At 41.8% G+C, this 25383-nt stretch overlaps 1 protein-coding gene across 5 annotated transcripts in view; it reads left to right on the top strand.

Annotated features, from left to right (window-relative positions):
• The window catches only part of KIAA0930 (KIAA0930 ortholog), an 81754-nt gene that overhangs the window by 16536 nt on the left and 39835 nt on the right, over window positions 1-25383 (top strand). For all 5 annotated transcript variants that reach the window (XM_037388941.1, XM_037388942.1, XM_037388940.1 and 2 more), the window contains exon 2: window positions 24210-24358. In XM_037388941.1, the coding sequence (XP_037244838.1) occupies window positions 24210-24358 (149 nt within the window). The remainder of the gene's footprint in view (window positions 1-24209; window positions 24359-25383) is intronic.

Here is a 25383-nt window from a genome sequence, read left to right as displayed (position 1 = left end):
TGCATGAGGGTAGATTCTTTCTTCTCGTTCAGTTAGAGCTCTGCAATGAGAAGATTTGAAGAGCAGGTTCAAAGGAGAGCAGCAGAGGTGCTATGGGGATGCCTTCCATACAAGGGATGTTTAACTGGTAGGCTAGGACTTCTCAACCTGGAAAAGGGGTGCTTCAGGTCTTGTGTGTGATGTGAATACAGTGTATAGGCAGTAAATGCTCACTGTCATCTTGTGGAGGAAGCCATTACACAAAAGTAGTAGGTGAAGAACACCACCACCACCAAAACACACAATGTATGGTAAGAGTTGTGGGGTTCGTGGTCACGGACGATTGTGTAGGTTGTAAAAGCTTACGTGGGTCCAAGGAGAACATGAACAGGTGAGTAGAACAGAGATCCAGTGGGAGCTGCCACATACACAGGTTTCTGGCACAGAAGGTTGCTGACCTGTGAATCACTGGGGACTGTGAAGGTATTGAAGAGAAAGGTAGTGTACTGCCTTTGTTGTCTGCTCCTCCCTGGCCGTCTACATTGCCAACTGTTTAAGACATGTTACTGGAATAAACAGTCTTTGGTCTTGACTCACGATTCTTACGTGCTGGTTTTGTATTCCTTGGAATTTAAAGGATAATGTTCTCCAAGTGGTTTCCTTATCAGGAATGCCCTGGAATAGCATTTTGCTATGTAATGGCTTAATACAGAGAGAACTGGAAATTAAAGAAGAAATATTCCATACTTTACAGTTTTCAGAATTTAACTTCTCTGTGCTATTGCTGTGCTGCTCTTGTAGTAACTCTGTCGAGTTTCTGGGTATATAACTTTGATCATGAAATGCAATGTAAGAAATTGTGCTGCAGAACGATACCCCAGTGTTAATCCTAAGCAGTTGATAAGAGAGAAGAAAAATAAGCTCTTTTATGTCACTGTTTAATTAGCCAAGGCAGATCAAGGTAGTGGCATGGAGCTGGTTTAGGAAGAGGTTAAACTGCAATTTTGTGGTGTCTTCTCAGTACACCCAAAGTGTTAGCTCCAGACAGTTAATGACAACTATGTTGACAACTGGTGTCTAGATAGACCTTTAATATCTTTTTTTATGTTTCCATTGATGCTCTTAGGCTCTTCTATGCTTGCACTACTTTGGAGTCATAATCCACAAAATAGAGCATTTTTGTCAAAGAATAGCTTAAAGCATGTTCTTCTTTAGTTACAAATGAAATATTTGGAGGATTATCTTTTTTTTAATAAACTAACCTGTCTCCGTGACAGGATGAAAATATTGCCTCATCCTGACAGGTGGAATAGGGTCAAGCAGGGCTGCTAAGTGAGTGACTTAGACCAAAAGAGTTGGTGATAGGGAGAGACAACCCTCTTTTGGTGGTTTTTGACTTGAGCTTTTTTCTGGAATATTAACTTTTCCAGTAAAATCTTGGATTCATACAAAGGGCAGAAAAATGCATTCAATCCCTCCTGCAATGTGTTTGACGTTTGTTTTGAAGTCCATGGTTTGTTGTTGTTTTTTGGGTTGGGTTTTTTTGGGTCATCTTTGTAAAAGTTGAATCTTCGGTAACGTAATGCAGGCAATCCTGAAAGTGAGGACATCGAAGTTTTCATGCCTTTGGTACAAAACATGATCATTTTGGAGTGCTTCTTATAGCATCTAAATATGTGAAAGAGTTCCTCCAAAATGGTCAAGTGCTATGGTTATAGCTGACTCTGCTCCCTGCTGTTTTAGCTCCTGATTAGACACGTTTCTGTTATGATTTAGGTGCACAGAAGTGTTGTGCCTTTTTTCTCCCCACTTTGCTACTGAGGGAGTACTTAAACTTATGGGCCCTGAAATAAATGATGAGAAAGACCCTTCAGCTGCTGAGTTGTTAAGCCCTGCTCTCTGCCATTCCCTCTACTTTGTGTTCCCTCTGTGGGGAGGTTTGCAAGGCCAGAACCTCTTTTGGTTGCTTTTTTCTTCTTTGGGGCCTTTCCCAGGTGAGCTAGAGCCACCTCTGACACTTTTAATCCTGAAGTACTGTATTCTGTTGTTGAAAACCTGCTGAGACCTGCCCTTTCCCAGAGTGCTGCAAATGATAGAACTGGTACTTGTGTCTGAAGATTTTCTATGCCCTGTGCCCTGCTCTTCCCTTTCCAAAAGTCTTTGAGCCTAGTAGTAACATCGGGGCAGAACGAAGTCCTTAAATGCGCGAGACATGCATTGACTGTTTCTGTCTTTGACTAGAAATGCTATTGTTCTTATGCCCAGTATTAACGTACAGGTATCTAGAAAGACTGCACAGTATTATCTTAATGGCTCTAGAAGTTGTGGTCTGGTATCTTTTCTGTCTAGATGCACAGAAAGAGGAGGCAGCCTCTCTGAGGAGGAGGAGGAGAAAAGAACTTAAAACAGTAGGAGCTGCAGGAAAAAGATAGGTAAACAGATTGTAGATTTTAGAGATCATTGTAGGAATACAGGACCAACTTCTTTAACTTCAATAAAAACATTATTTAACTATAAAAGGCAAAGCAACTCAAAAGACAGCACCTGATGTATAAGATGAATGTAGGAATTACTTTTCTAGTCATAAAGCATTTAAATTAAAGAATTACAACAAACTCTATAAAAAAAAATCCTCTAGAAGTTAGGATAATAGCTAGCTATACCTGGTAATAGTCATGTACAATTAGGTGCCTGGACTATATTTAAGCACTTTTGTACAAAATAAGCAGAAAGTGGTGGAATAAACGTACTACCACTTTTTCTAGTCTTTGTACGAAGTGCTGCTTTAGCAAAAGTCTGCAAAGAGGAGGTCAGTGCTTTCTCCCTACAGATCATTAGCTATACTCTTAATAACACAGAAATAACTGACAGATCAACAGCCTAAATGTCTCCTCTCTGTTGATGTGGTATAGAGTCAGATGAAAGCAAATTCACAGAGGAACCGTGCTGCCGTCTCTCAGCACTGGTTGTGTCTGTGCCCCTCTTCCTGCTTGCCAGTGGCTAATTAGGATGTGGAAAGAAAGACTCAAAATGCATTACAGAAATACTATAATTACATTTATTAGGAAGCCTGTGTATATGTGTTAGATTAGCACTGGCTATCCTTGTCTTTAATTATTTGATTTTGGTAATTTGGTTCTGCAGCCAAGCTCCTTGTTAATCAAGGCAGATTTGCACAAACCCCTGGTGTGTCGCCCGAGTATGGGAAGGCAACGGGGGGTGAGGGTTTTGGTGCTCCTGCCTGCTGGCCCGTAGCTGTTTCAGGACGGGGACGGGGAGGAGCAGGTTGTGTGGGTGTTGAGCTGTCAGGGGTGATGGGCTGGCAGCTCCCCTGCAGAAGAGTCCCTTGTTGTGCTTGGGTGGCCAGGCTGGCTGCCGTGGACCTGCAGTCACTTGCAAGGGCTTTTCCAAAGGCTCGTAGCAAGAGCCAGAAACGTCTCTAGAAGAAGCTGAGGGATTCGATGTAGGATGGCAGTGCAGGGAGATCCGTGTGCTAAAGCTCAGCGTGACATCTTTTGGGAGGGGAAGGGGAGGCTGCTTTACCGAATCTCTCATGAGGTTTGTCGGTTTGCTTCATGCACTCACGTGTCAGGCTCCCACAGAAAGTGGCAGTAAGGCTGAGGTGGGGATCGCCTGTGTGTGACACGGAGGAGAAGGGATGCCACCTGCCACGTCCTTCCCCTGTCTCGACTGGTGAGGGAGGACTAGATTTTGGGGAATTTGGGTTTGTGGGCGGATGGCTAGCCCCTCGTTGAGTGGAGCTGGAGGAAGAAGAAGCTTCTCGCTCATCTGCGTGAACAGGATGAGCCCTGTCAAGCAAAGGCAGATCCCTTAGCACAGACAAATCCCCCATCAAAGGAAATACTGTGTGCACAGCCTGTTAATTCTTTTTTTTTTTTTTTTTTACTTCTGTTTGTCTAGTTCTTTAATGGTTATAGTTTTGCCTTTAAAAAATTTGGTAGTTCTGTCATTGTCATGGTCAAAGTAAGAATTGTTTTTTGAAAGTAAATGGCAAATTTACCTACCACCAGTGTGTCACTTTGTTTTTTAGTGATGAGACTAGATGATTGCCAGTCATACTCTGTTTCAGTTGGTAACGTGTGGGTATAAGGATGCAAACTTCAGAGAATGCCTGTTCGTTCACACTGTTCCTGCTCTCTGGAAAGCAGCCTGTGCTGTTCAGCTTTGGAAGCTGGCAGGAGACGACAGGTAGAGTATCATCTTTCCAATGGATTAGTCCTCCAAGGTTGCAGCTGCTTAGTGTTGAACTGGGAAGAAACCAAGGTATCAGAAGGAAGGAAAAAAAAGAAAATAAAATCAAAGGCATTTTTAAGATGGTTTAGAAACAAGGAGCATCCTGTAGGCTTCATTTCCTGTAGTATCTGGGAGGATCTGATGCTGCTATTTCCCCCTGTCCCCAGAAGTTCAGCTTTCAAGAGGATCTTCCTCTGCTCTCCTTTTCCACCGCTTCTGCTCTCCAAAGCAGTAGCAGGATTTTGTGCGTTGCCAGAGGATGGTGAAGGACTTTGAACCTTCTGTTGAGCATGGCTTGTGTTTGGAGTTGGTGGAGTTTTACTAAGGATGTGTTTCTGGTACCCAGAAATGAAATAAACTAGACGACTTTGAAATACAAGGATTAACTTAGTGTGGGGAAGGAAAACCCTGACTCCAGTTCCAGTGTTGATAGATTCATGTTATGAGGAGCTTTGAAGGGCCATAACCTTGTGCGTGGCTAAAGGCACATGCCCAGGGACCAGGCTTGGTTTTCTCGACATGGCTTTTGCTTCCCTACAAAAGCTGAGCTTGAGTGCTGCAAACATGTGTGAGGCAGGGGGAGGTGGGAAGTGGATCTGCATGAATGAGGTAGTGAGCTTCGAGAGAAGTCCTAGTGTTGCTGTTCTCTGCTGGCTTTGTCATGTGAAGGCCTCCGGGTTCAGAGCTGAAGAGGACTTTTCCAGAGTTTTGGTCCCCACTTGGGCTTGGCTGCTCTCTATCAAGTGTTTATTTCTACCCACTACCTTTCTCACATGTTGGCTGTACGTAAGTTGAAGAGGGTAAGAGAGTTTTTTGAAAGTGTATTTTAGTACATTTAGTATTGATTATCTCTCCTTTTGGCGAAGTAGCACTGTTTGGCTTCTGTGACTGCTGCCAAGGTGTTTGAAGAGGTACTTAATGGTTTCTGCCTCCAGAGTTTGAAGCCTAAGGCAGAGGAGAGCAGGCCAAAGAAAGGCAAAGTGACACGAAGTGCTTTGCTTATTATTGCTGTTGGTGACTAGAGGCTCGCTCTTGGAGGAAAAAGGACAGTCTTTTAAGAGTCCTTAGAAAAGGTGAAGCCCTTTGACCAGTTGATAGCAAGTGTAGTGGTAGTTCTTGGTTGTTTTGTCCCAGTGGCCTGGAAAACATAGTGGGGGGGAAAAACCCCCAAACAATTATTAAAGTGGCCTAACACCACCAAATGAGGAAAGAGGGGGATGACCCATGAGGAACTTGCCCTCTACGTTTTATTTTTTTGAAGGGCAGCCCTTCTTTCTCTTGATGCTCAACACTGGTCTTCTGCAGAACTTCAGCAATGCTTAGAAACCAATCCACTTGCCAGGGCCTTTGCACAGCCGTGGCTTTACCTTATTGTGCAAGTCTGCGCCGGTTTGGAAACTGCCTGTGACATTTGGGATTGTCTGTGTAGTTTGTGGACACATTTAACCGTTGGTTGTGCTAGCAAAATGCTGTGGTCTGTATTGCCCCGGTGGTCCCAAGATTGATTGTTTTTCAGGAGGAAGATAGGAAGGAGGTACAAGTAACATTGCCTTAAGCATTAAGGCTTCAAAAGTGCTCTGTACTTACAAATACCCAGCATTTGGTGCGATCTAACCCTGGAAACAGTCTGTAGTTAAGAGTTTCCCCTTTGCTATGATTGCAAAGCAAATGGCAAAGCGAGGATGCCTGGCTGTTGTGGACATCTGTAGCTTCCTCCCTCTGCATGCCCATGCTGCAAAGTGTTTACCTGTTGTTGTGCAGAGCTATTTTGGAGCTTTGACTTGGGCAGGTTGCAAGTTAAGTATTACCTTGTTTTCTGGACACTTTCTGAGCAATAAATTCTTCCAGTGCCCTGTGTGAGTACAGGGCTGGGGCCTCTTTCTCAGGCAGAGCTGTTGGAGGGTTGTCCTGGTTTTGGCTGGGATAGAGTTAGTTTTCTTCTCAGTATCTAGTGCAGTGCTGTGTTTTGGTTTTGGTGTGAGAACAATGTTGATAGCACACTGATGGGTTTGATTGTTCTAGGGAACGTTTACACTAAGTCAAGGACTTTTTAGTTTCTGAGGCCCTGCCAGCGAGAGGGCTGGAGGGAGGGGCATGGGAAACTGGGAGGGGACACAGCCAGGGCAGGTGACCCAAACACATTCCATACCATATGATATCATGCTGAGTATATGAAGGGGGGGACATTTGGCATTATGGTGTTTGTCTTCCTGAGTAACTGTTACGTGTGATGGAGCCCGGCTTTCCTGGGGAGGGCTGAACACCTGCCTGCCCGTGGGAAGTGGTGAATGAATTCCTTGTTTTGCTTTGCTTGCATGCGCAGCTTTTGCTTTACTAATTAAAACTCGAGGGCTGAGTTAAAAACAATTTACATTCCTTTCTGATTCTCCTCCCCATCCCTCTGGGTTCGGGGAGAGTGAACGAGCAGTTGTGTGGCACTTAGTAACCAACTGGTTAAGTAGCAGTTAACCAGCTGGGGTTAAACCATGACAAAGGTACACTGGGGAGGGCAGCTGCCCTGGTGGTCCCTAATGATGCCCCTTCCAGCTGTGTCTGTGAAGGGGAAGAGCTGAAGAGAGGAAGGTGGAAAGGAAATAATTCCCCCTTGAGAGAGGTCATTTTGAGGTTGTGTTGGCAAGGCAGCCTGGTACTGTCAGAAAGGGTGATGATTAGGGCTTCTAGTATCATTTGGTTTATGAACAACAATCATGTTTATAATTGGTTTAGCTACTGCAAACCTCTCTCAAAGCCTGAGGTGTAAAGCTGAGTGTTTCTCTTTAAAATACCTGCCCCCACCACACACTTCCAAGTAGATGTAGTGTTTCTGTGTGTTTCATGGCAGCTTGCAGGCTTCTAGCCAAGCCACAGGTGTCCTCTCTAGATGTGTTTCTTGTTCATCTCCTTCCCTCTGTCCATCTGGCTGTGGAATTGAAAGCACAAGCCTGCCCTAGGATGTTTAAGCAGATGATGGCTTGGGCCTGAGCATGTAGTGAAAATGCAAGGCTTGTGCAGCGATGCCTGCCTGCAGTTGTGCCCTGGCTATTTCTGGGCTTGCCTGCCTGTGTGTATGTGTCTGGAGAAAGATGTGCCTTGGGTGCCTGGCAGTTCCAGGCTGTGAGGATCTTTGAGGTCCCTTGTGCCAGTTGTACACTGCTGAGTCAGGAAGATAGGAAGGGTTTGGGAGAAGAGTACGTCCACAGGCGTGGGCCAGAATGGCCTCTAGGTATGAATGTGTGCTGAAGGAAGGCGTGTGGGTGGTGGGATGCTTCTGGATGCAGGTTATTGGTCTTTACAAGTAAGCCAGCCAGTCACCTTGTTTTCAACAGCATGCCCTGAAACTGTTTTCCATTACTACCTCCCAACTAGAAATTCTATATGGCTGTGTTTTGTAGTCTTGGAGGTGTCCAAGGCCTCTTTTTTGGACTTGCCTTTTGTTTGATGCTTGTGCTCCAAGCAAGAATTAAGGCTCAACCCAGCAGGAAAAATGTAGAGCTGTCAATATGGATCCTCTGGGAAATACAGTTGAGGAACCAGGACCTTTGTTCTGCTTTTTAAGGTACGAAAGGAAGTTCAGTTGGTGTCACACAGTGTTAGTGACCCTGTTTCTGCTTGCTGTTAAATTTTGACTTGTTTTTCTTCTCTAAGCTGGTATTCCCTTGAGCTGATTTGATCTTGCAGTGTCTCTGCTGTTGTGGTTGATGAAGTGTTGTGGTGGTTTCTTTGAGGCCATGGTGGTAGTTCAGTCCTGCTTGAGTAGTGGGTCTACCTGGACTTCAGTAAGGCCTTTGACATAGTCTCTTGAAAGCCCTGTAGAGTGAAGATGCCCGCTGTGTGAAGGAAATGCCTTTTGCAGAGCCTTTTATATTGTAGCTTTGATTTGTTTTCTTTGTGTCGAGTTTTTGAATATATCTAATTTCACCTTTAAAAGGCAAAAAAAAAAAAAGAAGCATTTTATTTGTTATGTGACATGAATAGAGAAACCCTTCTTTGCCTACTGTGAAACCATTCTCGTGGTACCTGTTGTATTCATCTGGTTGGTAAGTAAGCCATAAAAGGAATTTCTCAGCCAAAAACCTGGCCAAATAAATCTTTAAAGTCATCATGGTGTGGGGAGGGTAGCAGCTCATCTGCTGAGAGTGGAGCAGAGCTTTTTCAGATGCCCTGTCAGGGAGAAACTGTTAGAACAAAGTGGTGGGAATAACGCGAGTTTGGTTTTGAAGGGAGTTGTTTTGTGCAAATTGGTCTTCAGGAGAATCTGATCTTACTTGTGGTAATTCAGTCACCATCATATCCAAAACAAGAATTTTAAAACAGCACTCTTGTTTTTAACTAATTTGCAGGTCTACCTTTGGCCAACAGTTTGGGCAACTGATCATTGTAAGTGATGGTTCTGAGTTGATGTGTGCTGCCATGGTGGTGGAGAAATGGCTGTTTAATGAGTAACAGGTAAAAGCAATGAGTGATGGGTTGATGGTGGTGGGCAGAAGAGGAGGACATGCCAAGCAGGGAGCAGCAACATGGTGGCTGTGCTTCCTGCTCTTGGGCATGACTGCGCTGCAGGGGTGGGGAGGAGGAGGGAGTGCTCCTGTGCTGGGTCCCACTGGTGCTGGGGGCAGGTCCCGCCGCTGTTGGGGTGAGACAGGTGGGACTGTCCTGTGGCTCTAGACCAGAGTCCACCCCCACACGCAGGTCATCTGCTTCAGGCACTTGGCGAGGGTGGGGGCTTCCTGAGCTTCTCTGCCCAGAGGGCTTGTCAGCTGGTGGGGTCTCCCCTGGTTTTTTTGGAGGACCTTCCCCAGCCTGGCTTGCCACAGCTTGTGCTGACATCAGAGGCCTCTGGCCTCGATGGCACATGGGTCATCTCCACTGATAGACCTGTGTGCAGGCTCTGGTTCAGGCGGAGTTTCACCGTCCCCATAGCAGCCTGCATGGCACTGCGGTTCAGGTGCGGGCCTAAAATGGAGCCTCCAGGGTGCGTTTGGGCTTCAAAAGGTCTATAGAAGGCATCAGTTAAATGCCGTATCCTCGATAACCAACTCTGCTTCTACAGCTACTGACTGATACTTATATGGGTTAAAATCAACATGTGTGGGGGGAAATGATGTTTACTTTCGAAAAAGTACGGCTTTTTCATGCTTTGTGACCCGTTTAGAGATGCCGCATAAGCAGTGTCCTTGGGAAGTTCCATCGAGCTCGGTGTGTTTCGTGTGGTTCCTTTGAAGTGTCCCGCAATGGGGGGACGCCGGGCCGCTGTCCCGAAACGGGGGGGCGGGGCGGGGGGCGGGGCGGAGGGCGCCGGGCCTCGATGCCGGGGCGGGGGGCGCCGGTGCCGGGTGCCGGGGCGCCGCTGTCCCTGGTGCTGAGGCCCGCGGGCCGCTGTCCCGCAGCGGGGGCTCCGGGGGTACCTGACCCACCGGGTTTCAAGCGGTTTATTTCAATGTTTGGCTTTCCTGCCCCCTCTCCTACCCAAGGATAAAGCGTTCGGCGAGAATTGGGTGGCAAAGGGGACATGGTGCATTTTTCTGAAGTGTTTTGTTCAGTGCAGGTGATGATGGTAAATTTACTTTAAACTTTTCTGTAGAACTCTCCTTGCTATGTCAGCTGTATTTTCTACAGTGATTTCATTCAGTTGTTTCTGAGCCTTTTTAATATGACTTATCTTAGCTTTTGAAACAATTTCGCCATTATTGTTTAAAGTATGATACCTTGAACACAGGGATAGAGACAATTGGCACCCTGAGCAGGAAAAGATGGAGGTGGCATCATTCCTGTCTGGTGGGGCAGAGCACTGGGAAATCTTTGGTGACAGGTGGATGCATAGGTCTGAGGAACACGTGTGCTCAAACTTACCAGTTCATGGCCATTCTTTGTGGAGTTTTGGGAGGCTGGAGGGACCTGGCAGAGCTTCTGATGCAATGTCTAGTAAAAAAAATACCTGATCTCAAAAAGCAGAATATAGGAATAAAATCACATGAAAGCTGAAAAAAAAAAAACCCAATTGATACAAGTTCTGATTAGGCAATTTCTACTTTTTCAGATGCCTGTCTTTATGCTGCTGAGCACAGCAACATGAGAAAACCCTTTAAGTTCTTCAGTATCTGTTTTTCTGTGTTGGTCCCTTCCGCTGATCTCCCTTCTGTTTACCTCCATGAGATTCCTTGATCTCTGAAGCTAATGAAAAGGAGGAAAGAAGCTCATCTTCCCAGACTCAAGTGGAGTAAGGGGAGGCTGATTGATTTCTCACTTTTGCTAGGAGAGGAGGGACACCTTCTTTCCATTCTAATTCTCTCCAAATAATTTGATATCAAGCCACAAAATTGATTAGAGGTCACTGATACTGTGGGATGACTTCCTGAATTTGTAACTACACAGCTTTTTAGCACAGTGTGTAGGTATGGATTTCCTTGGAATCAATATGTGTTTGACTGCAGCCAGGTTACACACCCTTCTATGGATTTCTTGGCTTATCTACAACTGTCTTCTTGAATAAACATTAAGCTAGAGATCTCAGTTTTTCTTGCTGAAATAATATTGTCTAATTATTTTATTAACTTAGTGCCTTTAATTTGCCATCTTTTCCATGAGGAGCTCTAGAAGGCAGTTTTAACCTGTAAGCACTACTTACCTATGAGATTACTGGCTCGGGCTTCTAGAGAACAAATACCTGGAATTAATGTGAAAAGACATGTAATAGATTATCAGGAGACTCATGCTGAGAGGATTTGAGAGGCTGCCAGCCCCAGCTGCATCCACCCTGCTGTCTGCTGGAGATGATTGCCTCCATAGCAGAGGTTGCAGAATGGTCACTGAGTCTGTTCCTCAGGTGCTCGCAGCCTGGCAGACTCAAAGAAAAAAAAAAAATGTTAGTTCATGTTAATACTCTGAACTACAGCTGTTGAGGTGCAAATTCAACACCTGTTCTGCTCCAAAGGCTGTAATTTATGGTGGAAGAAAGAACCATCAGCCACATATGACAACCTTAGAATTTTTTTCCAACAGAAGTTGTGTATTTGCAGTCACCTTGTATGATTCCGTGGTGGAAAGGTAATACTTACATATGTTCCTTCTTATGCCCAGGCTACTTGTGCTAGTGTCCAGGATTTGAACTTTAGTTCATCCTAGGAGAAAATTTGTGATCCAAATAGTGTGCTAGGTTATTTTCTGTAAGTGCTGTGCTAGGGGAAGGCTGCGTATTTTCTTCCACTTTTCCTCATCATACATTTTAGCCAAGAGATTCATCTAACTGTACAAAATTCTAACATATGGAAGTGTCTTCCTCCTGGCAATTTATTGTTCTGACACATCGGGTTTAAGATTAACTTTTTTTTATTTATTCTAGGTATTACAGTCATCTCTGTTAATGTTGGGAGGAGAGAGAATTTCATAATTAACTCACGACTTATTTTTATTTTTCTTTCTCCAGCTTGGAATCCTCTTTCTGCTATTTTCTCTTCTGTATTTTAATTTGACAGAAAATTTCTGACAAATGCTTTTAGTGCTTAAACAGGACAACAATAGTGATGCGGCAGTGATGTGAACATTAGTCATCTTGACAGCTTGACAACTGATACACAATGAAGAAAGCTCATTTTTTTTTCCTGCAGAAAGAAATGCATATGTCAAAGGTATCAAGATGTCAGATTTCCTATACAAAAGGAAGCTGAATGGGAGAGCAGATATGAATTGAGGATTTTAATTTGTGAAGTACAAGTGCTGGGTCTTGGTGGTAACTTCCCCCCTGCCCCCATTTTCCCTTTAGCAAATTGGAAGCTATTTATCCCTGCTCTGTCATACTCCTTTCTTCCAATTACCTTGCATGCCCAAAACACCAGCCGCTCGCTCAGCTACATTTAGCTAGGTGTATTCTCTAATGGAATGAAGTTCTTGTTTACAAGAAGCAAGAAAGGTTGGGGTGCTTGTTAGTAAAAACAGAAATACTTTATTTTTCTTGTCTAATCGTCACGTGCCTTTCAGGGAAATGCCTGGCAATTTCTAAGCTATGTTGAAAGACTGTAGAATGATTATGTAGTTAAGTCTTTTAATACAAAATCCACCCCCCCACCCCCCCTTTTTTTTTTTCTTGCTTTGATCTTTCAGATGATCTGAATCTTAGTGGTGTGTTGGCTAAGAACAAGTGACTCAAATGCATTCCTTCCACATAGCCCAAAACATGCAGGACCATCTGTGCTTTGGTCCACGGGCTGAGGTGATACAATACCGAAATAAGCTGGATGTTGGTATACGTGGGGGGTAAATGAATGCAGTTTTCACTTTGCAATGGTGCCACAAATGTGGGCTTTATGGGAAGAAAAATGACAAAATCAGGTTAGAAGATATAGGATGAATCATGTTCCCCTTCCTTTTTATTTCTGTTGTACCCTATCTTGCCTTTTTAACTGAGGGTAAGTTACACTGACTGTAGGGCAACTTATCAACAAAATAGATGTTGCGGTGCACTGTATAGTCTACTTGGCAAACAGGCTTGTGTTGAGGGCTCTCCCTTGTCAGTTCCCTGCTTGCTGATGTCGTGACAGGTTGTATTTTATTCATACTCTTTGTCTTTTCTTGAAGTTGGGAAGCAGTGTTCAATAAAATCTCAGTAGGGTTTAGATACCAGAGCAGTTATGCATACTAGATTTGGGAAGGAAATTTGATTCTGGCCCGCTCTCACAGCTAGAAGGCTAAAAAAAAAGAAAAGGAAAAAAGAAAGAAGAATAGTCAGAAAGGATATCCTCTTGTATTCTTTGCCACTTGAGTGTGAGAAATTTTAAGAAAGTCTTTGAAGAGCTGGTGTGTAATCCTGGTATCACTGTTATGCTGCGAATAGGAAACAGTATTAGCGTGTCCCAGCAGCTGGTGGCAGAGCATGCGAGCACCCCTGTGTACATGTACCTTACCTTGGTATGCTGTGGAGTTACTGACATCTATGCAAATGTCAAGCAGAAACAGCTGGAAAAGCCTTGAAATAGTGTCTTAAAGCTTAAAGAATGGGACTAAAGCAAGGATGGGGCATGTTCCAGTTTCATCTTGGTGTTTTTAGTCAGCATAGCTTTTATTGCTTGTACTAGTATACGAGAGAATTCAGAGACCACTCAAAGTACAAAGAAAAGGGGAAAAAAATGAATGAACCAGCTGTATGTGGTTTTTTTCAACTTAAAGAGGCAAAGCTGAAAACAAGAGAAAGCATCCCCTACCCTGTTTTCCTGAGAGGAAACTGGGCAGCTTCCCAGGGTAGCCAAGATAGTCTGCAACACAAGCCAGAGCAAAAACAAAGTGTTGGTGAGCAGTGCAGCCCTAGCCATGATGGCAGCCCTCCTTTGTGCCACATGTTGCTTTGAAGTGCTCTTGCTTTTTTCCTTCTGCATGGTTGGTTTTAATGAGAAAGTAAGATTTGAAGATTAGCATCTGAAAGTAGATTGGTGTGGTCTTTTGTTAGCATTGGAGAGCAGAATTATAACTACTACCTTCAGTTAGCTCTTTGCTTTAAAACTAGCCTTTTTTTTTTTTTTTAACTCTGAAATTTATGGATGCAAGGATTTGTAAGACACAATCCTATTCTACCAGGATGTTTATATCCCTCTCTTTTTACTGCTTGCTACTCGTCAGTGCTTTTTTTAAAGAAACACTCTTGTTTACTGAAAGAGCTATTTCTTGCATTCTTTTGCATTACTTTTTGTTTATAAAACAATCAAGACTTCTTAACTTTAGTTTGATGTTGTGATGTAGATATTTACTGTTCAGTTATCACTCCTGGTCTCCCTGTGCACTTGCAACAAATCACAGTCCTGTTGAAATTCCTGTTTTGTAGCCAGAGGAGGTGTATTAAATATGTTGCATTCAAAAGGTTATTTTTTGCTATAGGGATAATAATTGCCTGTTATTATTTTGTGTTCTTAAGTGACGTGTATTTTAAGTATGTAGCTACTAGAATAGGGCTAGAATTTACACCAATTCTGGTAACAATGGCAGCTTGCAAAATCTGGCATCGTTTAGGGTAGACTGTCTTGGCTCAGTAGATCTGTTAGCATTTCCAGTAACCTTTCCCTTCCCTTGATTTAGTCCTTCATTTTCATCCTGGATGCTTTTGTTTACATTTTAAAAAATATATCTATTGATATCTTTTTATGGAAAAAAGCTTAAAATAAATCACATTTAATGCAGAAATTCAGGGCTTTTGAATAGGAGAAAGTATTAATTTCCAGGTTCCATGCATGGATTTCAGGTTCTAAAAGATTCTATGCATTTATCTACTGTCTCTTAGCTATTTTGATATGCTGATTTTATTCTATTTGTTGTATCTTCTCAGGGAAAAGGAGACAGACAATGGGCATTTTGAAATAAAGCCAAAGGATAGAGCAGAGGGAAATGTGTATAATAATAGTACTACTACTACTACTAATGTCACATAATAAAGTGGCTCTTAAAACCCCAAGTCCTTTGACTTTCCATGAAACTTACACTTCAAGTACTTGCAGTTGCTTGGAAATGGGATCTAGATTTCTATTATGTGTTTTTAAAATATTATCATTTCCTGTAATAAGTGCATTTTGTTGTCATTCAGAAGCCTAGTATGCACTCAGATTGTGCTTGCTTGTTTCAATATGGAAATGGCTATCTGTAGCAAAACCACCTAGAGAGTATTTTGGCTGTACACTAAAATTTGGTGTGTTTGTCCATGGTCATTGCCCTGGAAAGTATACATTTATCACCTGCTAGTAGTAACCAGGAGCTAGTATTGCTAATCCATTCCTACGACAATACACTTGTTCCCTGTAAGCTGCAAGAGGAATTTTGTCTTCCTCTAGGAATGCTCTAGCTGGCTGGTTTGCAATGTGTTTTTTCCAGAATTGGCAAAATTAGTTTTGACATGAGCTGTATCGCTTTTCCTATTAGTTCCCTCATCAAAATCAGTTCTGCATGTTATGAAATACAATAAAAAAAAAAACCACAAACCAAAGCATAGCAAAACACACACCCCTCCAAAAAAGCTCAACACCCCCCCCGAAACGGCACCACTCTTTTATATCAAAATGAATTAATATTAATTGAGTCTGAGAACTTGCAAAGTTTCAGAGAGGAAGTCTTATTTTCATAAGATTTTTTTTTCCCCCAAGTTATTGAGGTGCATTAGGATAATTCCAAAGTTCTGGAAAGGACAAAAATCTTCATGTTTCAAGGTTCAGCACAAAGTGTTAGGGTAAGACTTGGGTGTGCAGTAGATTATCCCATACCTACCTGTTGTGAAATGATTCTTGCTTTTTCTGAGGCTCCTGTTAGAAACAAGATGTGGCTCTCCATGGTCTGCCAGGCAGGAGCTGAAATAGCAACTCTCATATTTTACCCTTCACATGTTTCCTTAACACTATTTTCCTTTGATCTCTTGAGGTTCAATATATAGTTGTTTGGGGTTTTTTTTAAGCTTATTGGCAAGTATTTTTTGTCTTCAGTAAGCAAATGCCCCACATGGAGAGCTGGTGGTTTATTGTTCATGTTAACAGATGCTATTTTTATACTGATGGCAAGAGGGCAAACACTTCTTAATGCTAGTATGAAAAAGTACTATCTTTGGTTTCACTGAAAGGAGCGCATTATTACATGCTATTAGTCTTGAAACATTTGAATTTCTTTAGAATTTTTTGTAATGTAAGAGAAGATGGTCCCTGTTATTTTCAAGTGATTTAGTTTGACCTGTAGTTCCTTATCTATAATCACTCTTTATCATGAAACTTCAATATTTATATTCTATGTTACTAAATTCATCACTGTAATATTAGACCTGAAGACTCAGAAAGTACCGCTTTGAAGCCTAATTTCAAGAAGTATTTCTTGGCAGAAAATGTAAAACACTTGCTGATTATTGATGTATATAATGTTAATTGTTCCTTTCTAACATTAGGGATCATTAGTAGAATTAAAGCACTGAGAACTGATTCCTCAACATGCAGAATTTCCTCCTCATCTTACTGATAAAGGTAAGAGCCAAGGCAGTGGATGACCAGTAGCACTAAGTTTGCACCCTTACAAGCTTAGTGGTTCAGTGAATTCAAGATTTAGCCTTCAAATTATAGCTATTAAAAAGCGGGTTTCTCTAGGCCCTTTTCCAGAAATATGGTGACGGTGGAAGTACTGTCTTTTCCTAAAAAAATAAGCTGGGAAAAGGAACAAAACTACTTGTTTGTTTGTTTGTTTTAATGTTATGGGGATGATGTTGCTCTAAATTCTAGGCCAAAATATGCGTCATTCTTGGGACAGTTGATTTCTTCGGAAACTATTATTCTTTTTAACATGCTTTTGGAATTCAAGCAAAGTCAATATTAGAAATTGTGTATAATACACCTTGTGTTACTTTCTGCAGATCCTTCACAAAAGAAAGAACTTAAGGAAATGATAGATGGATGTATATTTTATTGTCTGATTCTGGTCTATCTCCATTCTATTGGATATTTTGATAAGGCACCTTTCGTGTCATCAAAGTTATTCATGGGTGATTCTTAGAAAGAATATGCACTCCTAACAACCTTGGGAGATACTGTGAAATTTTAATTTGCATGAATTATTTTTTCTCAGAGGCAGAAAGGGAGAGCTTGTTTACGATACCCAAAGTGATGCTGCAATATAAATGAATTATTTCATATTTTCCAGGGAGACAGGAAAGTGGTTGTAGCTGGCATGCGTGCTATGTTGAAGAAGGTATAAATTTTGGTGACAGAGATAAACTGTCTGTGAATAGTCTGCTGTTCAGATGTTTAGAAATTGCGCTATGTTGAAAGCAAAGCCTTCTGTCTTAACATTTACGGCACAAACCTGTCCCATCTAATGAAAAAGCAAGTGGCTAGGTAGGGGTATGGTTATGGCACAGGGAATCTGTACCTCCTGAAAGCTGTCTCTGCGACAGAATTCCCTTGATGCATCAGCCTCGACCCTGATTAAATAGCCTCTCTGGGTAAAAGAGAAAACTTCAGAATCTAGACAAAGTCTGTATCTAATTATGTGAATGAAATCGTGTTGTATTGGGTTTAGGGGACAGTCCGAGGGGTCAGGAGGAACGTGGGGCAGTGGAGAGCCATCACTAGTGAATGTCAAATATACTTTAAGCTTATACTTCAGTCCTCAGAATCAAAAGTTTTTACATTGTGGCATTTTCCTTCTTTTTTTTCCAGAGCAATATAATTCCGTCACTTTGCAAGTAGTGGATAGGCGTGTGGTTTGACTGGCAGGTGTTTTACAAGCATGGACCGTGAAAGTTGCATTGCTACAACTGTAGCTTGACTTTTGTATAGAGACTCAAAGTTAAAGTTCTGTGTATAGAAGGGAGACTATTACTGGGTAGGGTAAACTGTCATCTTTAGAACAGACTTAAGTTTTACCCACTGTTGTGTAGTTCAGCATAACACTTAAGCACAACTTGTGTTCAGTCAGCTCTGAGTCATTTCTGTGTTTTAGGAAATGGAATTTATCAGTTGAAAATGAGCTTAGTTTCTCTGAATCTCAAGTATTTTGGATGTATTATTTCATGGAATTGTTCACAGGCCTTCCTGGAAGACTTTACAGCCTAGTCCTGAAGGTAGAAATGTGTTTCTCTCTCCCTCTACACACAGAGGACCACATTTGTCTTTGATCCAAGTGACAGCTTCTGGCTCATATTATTTTGGGCCTTTGAGCCAATTACCTGGAGAGAACAGGCCTTAAATTTAAGGTGTCTACTGAAACTGCATATTGATTCTGGGGATCTTAGTGACGTCTACCATTTAGTCGTGCTTAGAGAAGGTGATAAATATGAGAGAGGTGATATCATCTATTGGCAAATGAGTAAATCTGTCACAGCAGCTCTAAGAGTAATTGGCCTAATGTTTTTCTCAGCCTTTTAACATTGATGACTCAATGTTTGAAGCTCAAATTCTGCCAGTTCTGTTCTAGATATGCTATGAAGCCAAGGTTTAAATCAATTATATTGCTTTAAAAAAAGTCTAATGTATGTGTGCATGTTTGAAAGCATGATGGAGGATATAGTCTTAAAATGCCCATGGAAAGAAAGGAAAAAGCAGCAACATTTCTATTTGGTTTAAACCGGGTTTCTACATTCAACTTTAGATGAGCTTTCATCCATTCATCCTCCTTGTAAATTACTGTATGTTAGTAAAGAAGTGTGTGCTGTATTTGTTATGAAATTATTCTCTCATCTTTAATTATATTCTGCTTATCCTCTTTATATTATGTTAATGGCTGTATGCGTGCAACAGTTGATGGGGTAGGAGAATGGTTACCTCCATTTTGGAGTGAGGAGAAGAGGAGGGTTGAGTCTGTGGAAGAGTAGGATGATTAATCTGTGACAACTTTCTTGTCCCTGTCTTTGCTGTTACCGTGATGCCTTCTTTTTCTAGCTATAGTTCTGCCAGAAAAACTTATGTTGAAAGTATATGTTGTCTTTTCTGACAGATTTAGGACTTGCATACTTGCAAAAGCACACTTCTCACTGTGCTATGTCATTACAGCTGGCATCAGCAGTGGTGCTCCTTTCCCAGCCCAAGTATTTATGAGAGAGGAGCATGCTGCAAGGGATGTGCTCTGGGGACCTCTGGTTTGGTAATAATTCCCTCTGTGTTGCCTGCTCTCAAGTGTTCATTGCCAGTGAACTTCTGAAAGTTTGGTGAAGTCCTGTGTTTTTATGAAGTCAAAGTGAAGGGATTAAATGGTGTGTCCTTTTATGCAGGCATGGGAAGAAGACAGAGCTTTAGACTTCTAATGATCTGTCTAGCTGGCAACTACCACTGGGTAGGGAACATGCATTCTGATTTAATGCAGTCATAATTATAATTTTATAGTATCAAAGGTAGCTTTAATGTGTGAAGCACTTCTCATATTGTCCTTGCAAAATACTTGGCTAAACTCAAATCAAAAATTAAATATGGTGTGAAACTCTTAGAACTCTAGTTTGCTTTCCGTGCTGGGGCTATAAAGGTCTTCATAAGCATCTAATTAACCCCTAAACATCTAAGGATGCTCATTTTACAGCTGATAGCACTGTGGCAGAATTGGATGAAATGAGTTTTGTGATGGTTCACAGTTAAAGAGTAGCTATGGCAGGCTAGAGGAATGAACGCATAGGAAGAAACCCTGTCTAGCTGAAGTTACTGTTCCTCTGAACTCTGAGTGGTACATGCTGAAAAAATTATTATCCACCAAATGGAAAATCTTTTCTTCTATTCCTTCGAAGCAAAATAATATGCTGACACTTCTCTTTATCCAGTGATCTTTTTGGAAAGCATTAATTTAAAAAAAAAAATCGTAACTGCTTATGTGGCTCTGGAGTCAATTCCCTGAAATGAATGCTCAATATAAAAATTTAATAGGTAAAAAGAAAGACATTTATTACATTGCAGCTGGCATAAATCTTGCTTCTAATGAGGATAAAATCCATGTAAATGAATCATTACAGTAAATTGTTGTAATTAGGATTTATTCATGACAAAGGTCTCATAATTATATAATCAACTTCTGGTGTATTAAGATTTATAGTCTGAACTCTTAAATCTGTTTCATTCATTTAGAAGCAGAATTTGCTAGGGGAGGAGTGTTTTCAGGAAGCTGTCTTGCTACATGCTCTCTACTATAGATGGGATTTGATTCCTTTGCAAATATTATCTAATTCTGGTGTTGCAGAAGGCTCAAATACTCCTCTGGCAAAAATAAAACTGTTAGCAGTTTAAAAGGTCCTCCCCAAATACCAAAGTCAAAACTTCAAGAGCTTTTAAGTGCCAGGTGTTTTATTAAGGGCCTTCCAACTTAACAGTAGGGTATAAGTGTGCATGCACCTCTTCTGAGCGTTGTACAAATGGTGATGAACCAACGTGATAGAAAACTGCTGCCAACTCACGATTGTCTGGGCTATGAAAAATCTGTGTCTGTTTTTGATTTCAGTCCTTGCCAGGTGGATAGAAGCAGTATCAAGTATAATAGCAGAGGGTTAAGGTCATCAGCTATCCAACTGGGAGCTGAATGTGAGCCCTTCTTTGGTGGGTGGCATGTCATGGGGACACAACTGCTCTGTGGACCCTACTGCCTGGAGTGCAGCTGAGGCACTGTGACAGAGTGCTGTGGTAAAGGCTGGGAAAGTAAAGCTTTGGGCTTTCTTCTTTCTATTGACTGGCTGTTAGCCTGACAGTTTCAAAATCATCACCCAAAACAGTTTTAAAAGCAGTTTCCAAGTTTTTCCTTGGCAAAGCTGGAAGGCTTCCAGTGAGATGCTGTAAACCATCAAAATAACTGTAAGGGTACGCCATGCTTTCAGGGGTCTAATATTTGAAGGCAAGCTTGAGTGGACATACTGGATCTGATAGTTTCTGGCTTGAAATAGGAATAGAAGTCTACCTCCCACCCCCTGCCTCAAGTTTTAAGAAGTCTGGATTACGATTACAAATTTTATCGTCTCCTTTCCAAGTTAATGCTATTTAAGAGTAGATTTTAAAGGCTAATTCTTCTTGTGTGCTGTTCCCCATCCTTCGTGATTCTGCTAAAATTTAATAGAGGCAGCTGTGTTGCAGTGATTTGGCTCTTTTTGGCTTCAAGAGAAGTCCTATAGCCACTGCAGGCAGAACAGTTAGAACATCCTCAGGCTGGTTTTAATTACAGCAGTGTCTGCAAGTATCCCTGAAGCTTGGAGGATGATTTTACATCTAATCTGTTGCAGGTAAGGTTTTGAATTGATGGCTGTCCAATAGTGGTATAAGGGGTTTTAGGTTGGTTCCCCTCCCCCCTGCCCAATTATGCTGCAGTGCTGAAGTAACTTCATTACTGCAGCACTTCTGTCCCCTGGTTTTTGGTTTAGACTAATGTTGAATACATTAAACCAGTTTGCCCTGCATTCCCCAGCAAGGGTAAAAGTACATACAAAATCCTGTTACCTTACCCCGTTCTGCTGTTCTGCTGCATGTATTAATGCTCATAATAACTGCTCATAAATAGTTCAGAAGCGCACATTAATTCCCGTGCTTTATTGCATATTACATCTGATGATGTAAGCAATTCATATGACAGCTTCTCAAGATATTTGCAGGTACTACCAGAATTTAACCCTCATTTACAATGCTGAGTTTAGATAACTTGATTTTTGCTTTATAAGGAAAAAATATTTTCCCCTGATAAAGATTCTTCTATAAATTTTGAAGTGGCTTGGTAAGTGTTATTTTGTTTACTCATTTATGAAGCAAAACCATAGCAGTGTACTTCTGAACACTAGAACTTTTTCAGAGATGGTTCTTACAGAGTGTTTTTCCTTTGATTTTCCTAGAACTCCAGATGAACTCAGGGCAATGCTCTTTCCCCTTTTCCTCCTCCCCTCGCCATTTAATTAAGGCTGGGATTTCAGGTACTCAAAACCCATGAGATTTAATAAGTTTCTTCGAGACCATTAATGAATCACAATGAATGTATGCCCTGTTTTCTACTCTGCTAAATATAGAGGCAGGACTGGGTCATGGTGTCCTTGGCTGTCACTGGTACGACATTGAACCTTCTTAACCAAGTTGAGCTCTGTCTTTACAGCCTTAGGGATTTTTGCCTTTACTGTTTCAACTGAGGGTGCTGCTCCTGAACTTCATGGCTTGAATACTTAGGAATTGGCTGTGAATTTCCAGCCTACATATGTGTTGATGGGTAGTATAAAGCCATTTGTCCTTGTATCAGCAGTATATCCTTAAACCTGAATAGTCCTTTTTCTCTTCTTGGTGTTTGTCTGTGAATATACTGACTGATGATAATCCTGTCCATTCTCAGCCTGGTTTTGGAAGTCTGAACACCTTTGAATCCACTGTTATGTGGTAGGCTCACAGATATAGCTGTTTGCCATGCAGGCCTGTTCACCTGTGCCCAAGGGAGGGGTTCACATGGTGCAGATGGCCATCACCCCGTGTCTGATCTCTCCAGTGCTAGATTCCCTTTCTTTGCTGGAAAAACTGGATAGTACTTAAGTGCATCACATATTTTATTCATGATTCCACATTACGTTCTATGCCACCTTAAGTAATTGAATTTCCTTCACTGCAGTCATGTAAATAAAGCAATTGCAGTGTGGCCTGGAATTAACCTGCACTGGGATCCCCCTAACCTTGCACTTTCCTGTTCTCTCTCAGCCTTTTCATTTTTTAATTATTTTTTTTTTACATAGTCAACTATATACATTTTTCAAATACTATCCTACCTCATGTTGATCAATGTATTCTGTGCACGGTCCATCAGTGGGATTTAATTTTATTTTCAATATTACTTTTGGATTTAGTTGGAGAGCTGTAAGATTTTGATTTGAATCACCCATTTGTCTGCTGAAGAATTTGGAAGCCTAATCTCCTGCCCACCATAGTAATTAAAGATTGGAAAAAAGATTTGTCTGGTAAATATTGCACACAAAATGAAGTAGGAAAATGTGCTGAGCTACACTTGTGGATTAAAAGATTGACTGATTGCTTTATGAAGCCTGCAGTTAGCCACCAGTATCTGAGAAAAATCGTGTTCATTGTTATGGTATGTGTCAGCTTTCTTTGCAATTGACTGGAAAATCTTCTAAAGCTTAATCCAGGTATTGCTGTAAATAGGTGTCATTTCTGTCTCATGCAAGATTCTTTTCTCTGCAGAACTATTTCATACATGGAATGTGCTGCTGGGAGGGAAATACACTAAGCTGAATGGTAGCTGAGAGCTGGGGAGCAATGTGTGTACCAATTTGGCAGCCAATGTATAGCTTTTAGGGAGATGAGCCACTGTAAAGGATAGATGTTCTGGAGGGTGGGTTGTCAGCTGCATGTGTGTACATACACCCCCCCACACTTGTCTCGCCGTCTTGTACCTAACACTACCATCCATCATCCATTTCAGGTTTTTGCTGTTTCTCAGCAATGTAATATCCTTTTTTAGTGTTTCTGTCTTCACGAGTTTTAAAACAGCTATGCTCTGGCTAACAGCCACAATTATCTCTCAGTGGGGCTTCGGGGAGGGGATGCAATTGCTCCATCAAGGAGCCTCCAGGAGGACTGAGAGAGCGGTGGAGAAATTCAGCTCTCTTGTCACCTGGCACAGGAGTGGTTTCTCTCGTTGTCTGTATATTGGTCTGTAACAGTGTGCAAGCATTACGGTACAGAAGGGATTCAGCACCTTTTGCTGTTTTATTACAGCTAAGTAATTTGAGCTAAGTGCTTGAAGAGTTTCACAAAATGTGATGTTACCGCTACTGTGCCTCCTTTTCTTTGTGGGAGGCCGACTGCCATGATTGCTGGTGTAATACCTCCTTGAACAGGACTTTGTTGCATCTTCCCCTTCCCATTTTTCCACTTCTCCCCCTGCTTTTGTTGTTTAATTGGGATTCAGGACTTCAAAACTCCTTGTTTCCTGGAGGAAGAGGTGGGGTTTGTTCCTTGTCAGAGAGAGGGTGAATTACGGTTGCCCCTGCATGGGTACGTTCTTCGTCCTGTGTATCAATTTAAGGAAGGTATCAGCTGCTAGTTTCTGAAGGACTGGCTATACTCCCTGAGAACATATAATAAAACTGTTGGCACCTGATGGCTTCAGATCATTAACTGGAGCATATATTGGCACTACATGCCTTTGAAATCACTCCTTGAGTGCTTCTTTGATGTTTTTTTGCTCAGTGCACTGGTTCTGTCCTTCCTCATGGCACAGGCATAGCAAGGGTACACTCATGGGCCCTGATCTTTGTTGTGTACAGGGGCAGATCAGTTGTCAGAAGGTGGTTTCAGTTGATGGTGGCCAAAGACAGTCTGTGGGTTTGTGCTGAATGGCAGCTATGCTCTACACTGTAGAAAAACTTACTCTGAGCTGTGCAAGAGTATTTCTGCTACAGATGGGCTTTGACCCCACCATGTGTAGCGAAGACTTTTGAGTGTCATGTTAAACACAATCAAATGTGACATGCTAATTCCACAACACTTATTTCTCCTTTCTTTTCACCTTTCTTTTATGCTGCTTAGGGTGTTTCAAAGATGACCGTATTGTGTTCTGGACTTGGATGTTTTCAACGTATTTTATGGAGAAATGGGCCCCCCGGCAAGATGATATGCTTTTCTATGTCCGTCGAAAACTGTCCTATGTCAGCGGTGATAGTACAGAGGGGAAAAAGGTGAGTAATGATATATTTTAACCTGGGAAATTTAAGTTAACATGGGATTTGGTGTTCTGGAGTACCTGACACATCTGAAGAACTATAAACCAAGGATAAGGAATCTCTAGCTTTGTCCACCACAAGAAGTTACGCAAAATTGGCCTGCAAAGAAGTACCGTGGTTAACGCTGTGAACATCAGCAGCAGTGTAAGTGAGCTTCAGTATCACAGAGTTGAGGAGATCAGAGATTTTCAGTGCTTTTTTGAGAAGCTTTTATGCTGATCAGCCTGCACTCAGGGGGAAAGGGAAGGACATTCATGCTGATTTTTGGTTTGCTTTTCAATGATGATGCTTTTATAAACTGAAAGTTTAAATCTGTAGAAAGGGAGGAAAAAAGGACGAGTAATATGGTTACTCCAGTACTTCTAGAAGAACTCTTCCTGAGATACTGGAGTGTCAGGAATGGACACCTGTTGAGTACTCAGTAGCAGAATGCATCCTTCCTCCTGGAGCTGGGATACGGTAGCAAGAAAGAGTGAAGAAATGACTGTATTCTACATCTAAGACAATATGTCCTCCTACAGAAGTGCTATTTCTTGAAAACACAATCGGGTAGCCTGGTGCTGCTGCATGGGTATTTTCCCATTAGAGATTTGAGAAACTTCTCAGCATTTCATGGCAGTTTTCATCTTAGGCAGGGGAAACAGAAGCAGGAGGAAGTTATAGTTTTCATGGGAATTAAGATGACTGCAGAGGATCAAAAGCAGGAAGATAAATGGAGGAAAAAAAGACTGGGATTAACTTCCTGATATACGTAAATAATTTACACTGTTGTTGAATCACAGATATTTGCACGTGGTGTATGTGAGAGTGTGTTTAATCAGGTACACCAGAGTTCTCTGGGTTTAAATATGGTGAAACAAAGAACCATAGTTGTCAACTCCCTTGAGAAAAGGATTCCAGAAGATTTTTTCCATGCTTTTATTGGATATAAGAAAATGGCCGGAATGATCTTTTTTCTTCCCACCACCCCTCCAGCTTTC

The sequence above is a fragment of the Falco rusticolus genome, chromosome 5 (genome assembly GCF_015220075.1).
Source record: "Falco rusticolus isolate bFalRus1 chromosome 5, bFalRus1.pri, whole genome shotgun sequence".
Taxonomy (NCBI): Eukaryota; Metazoa; Chordata; class Aves; order Falconiformes; family Falconidae; genus Falco; species Falco rusticolus.
Note: the sequence above shows the minus strand (reverse complement) of the source record. Positions and strands in the feature narration are given on the sequence as shown.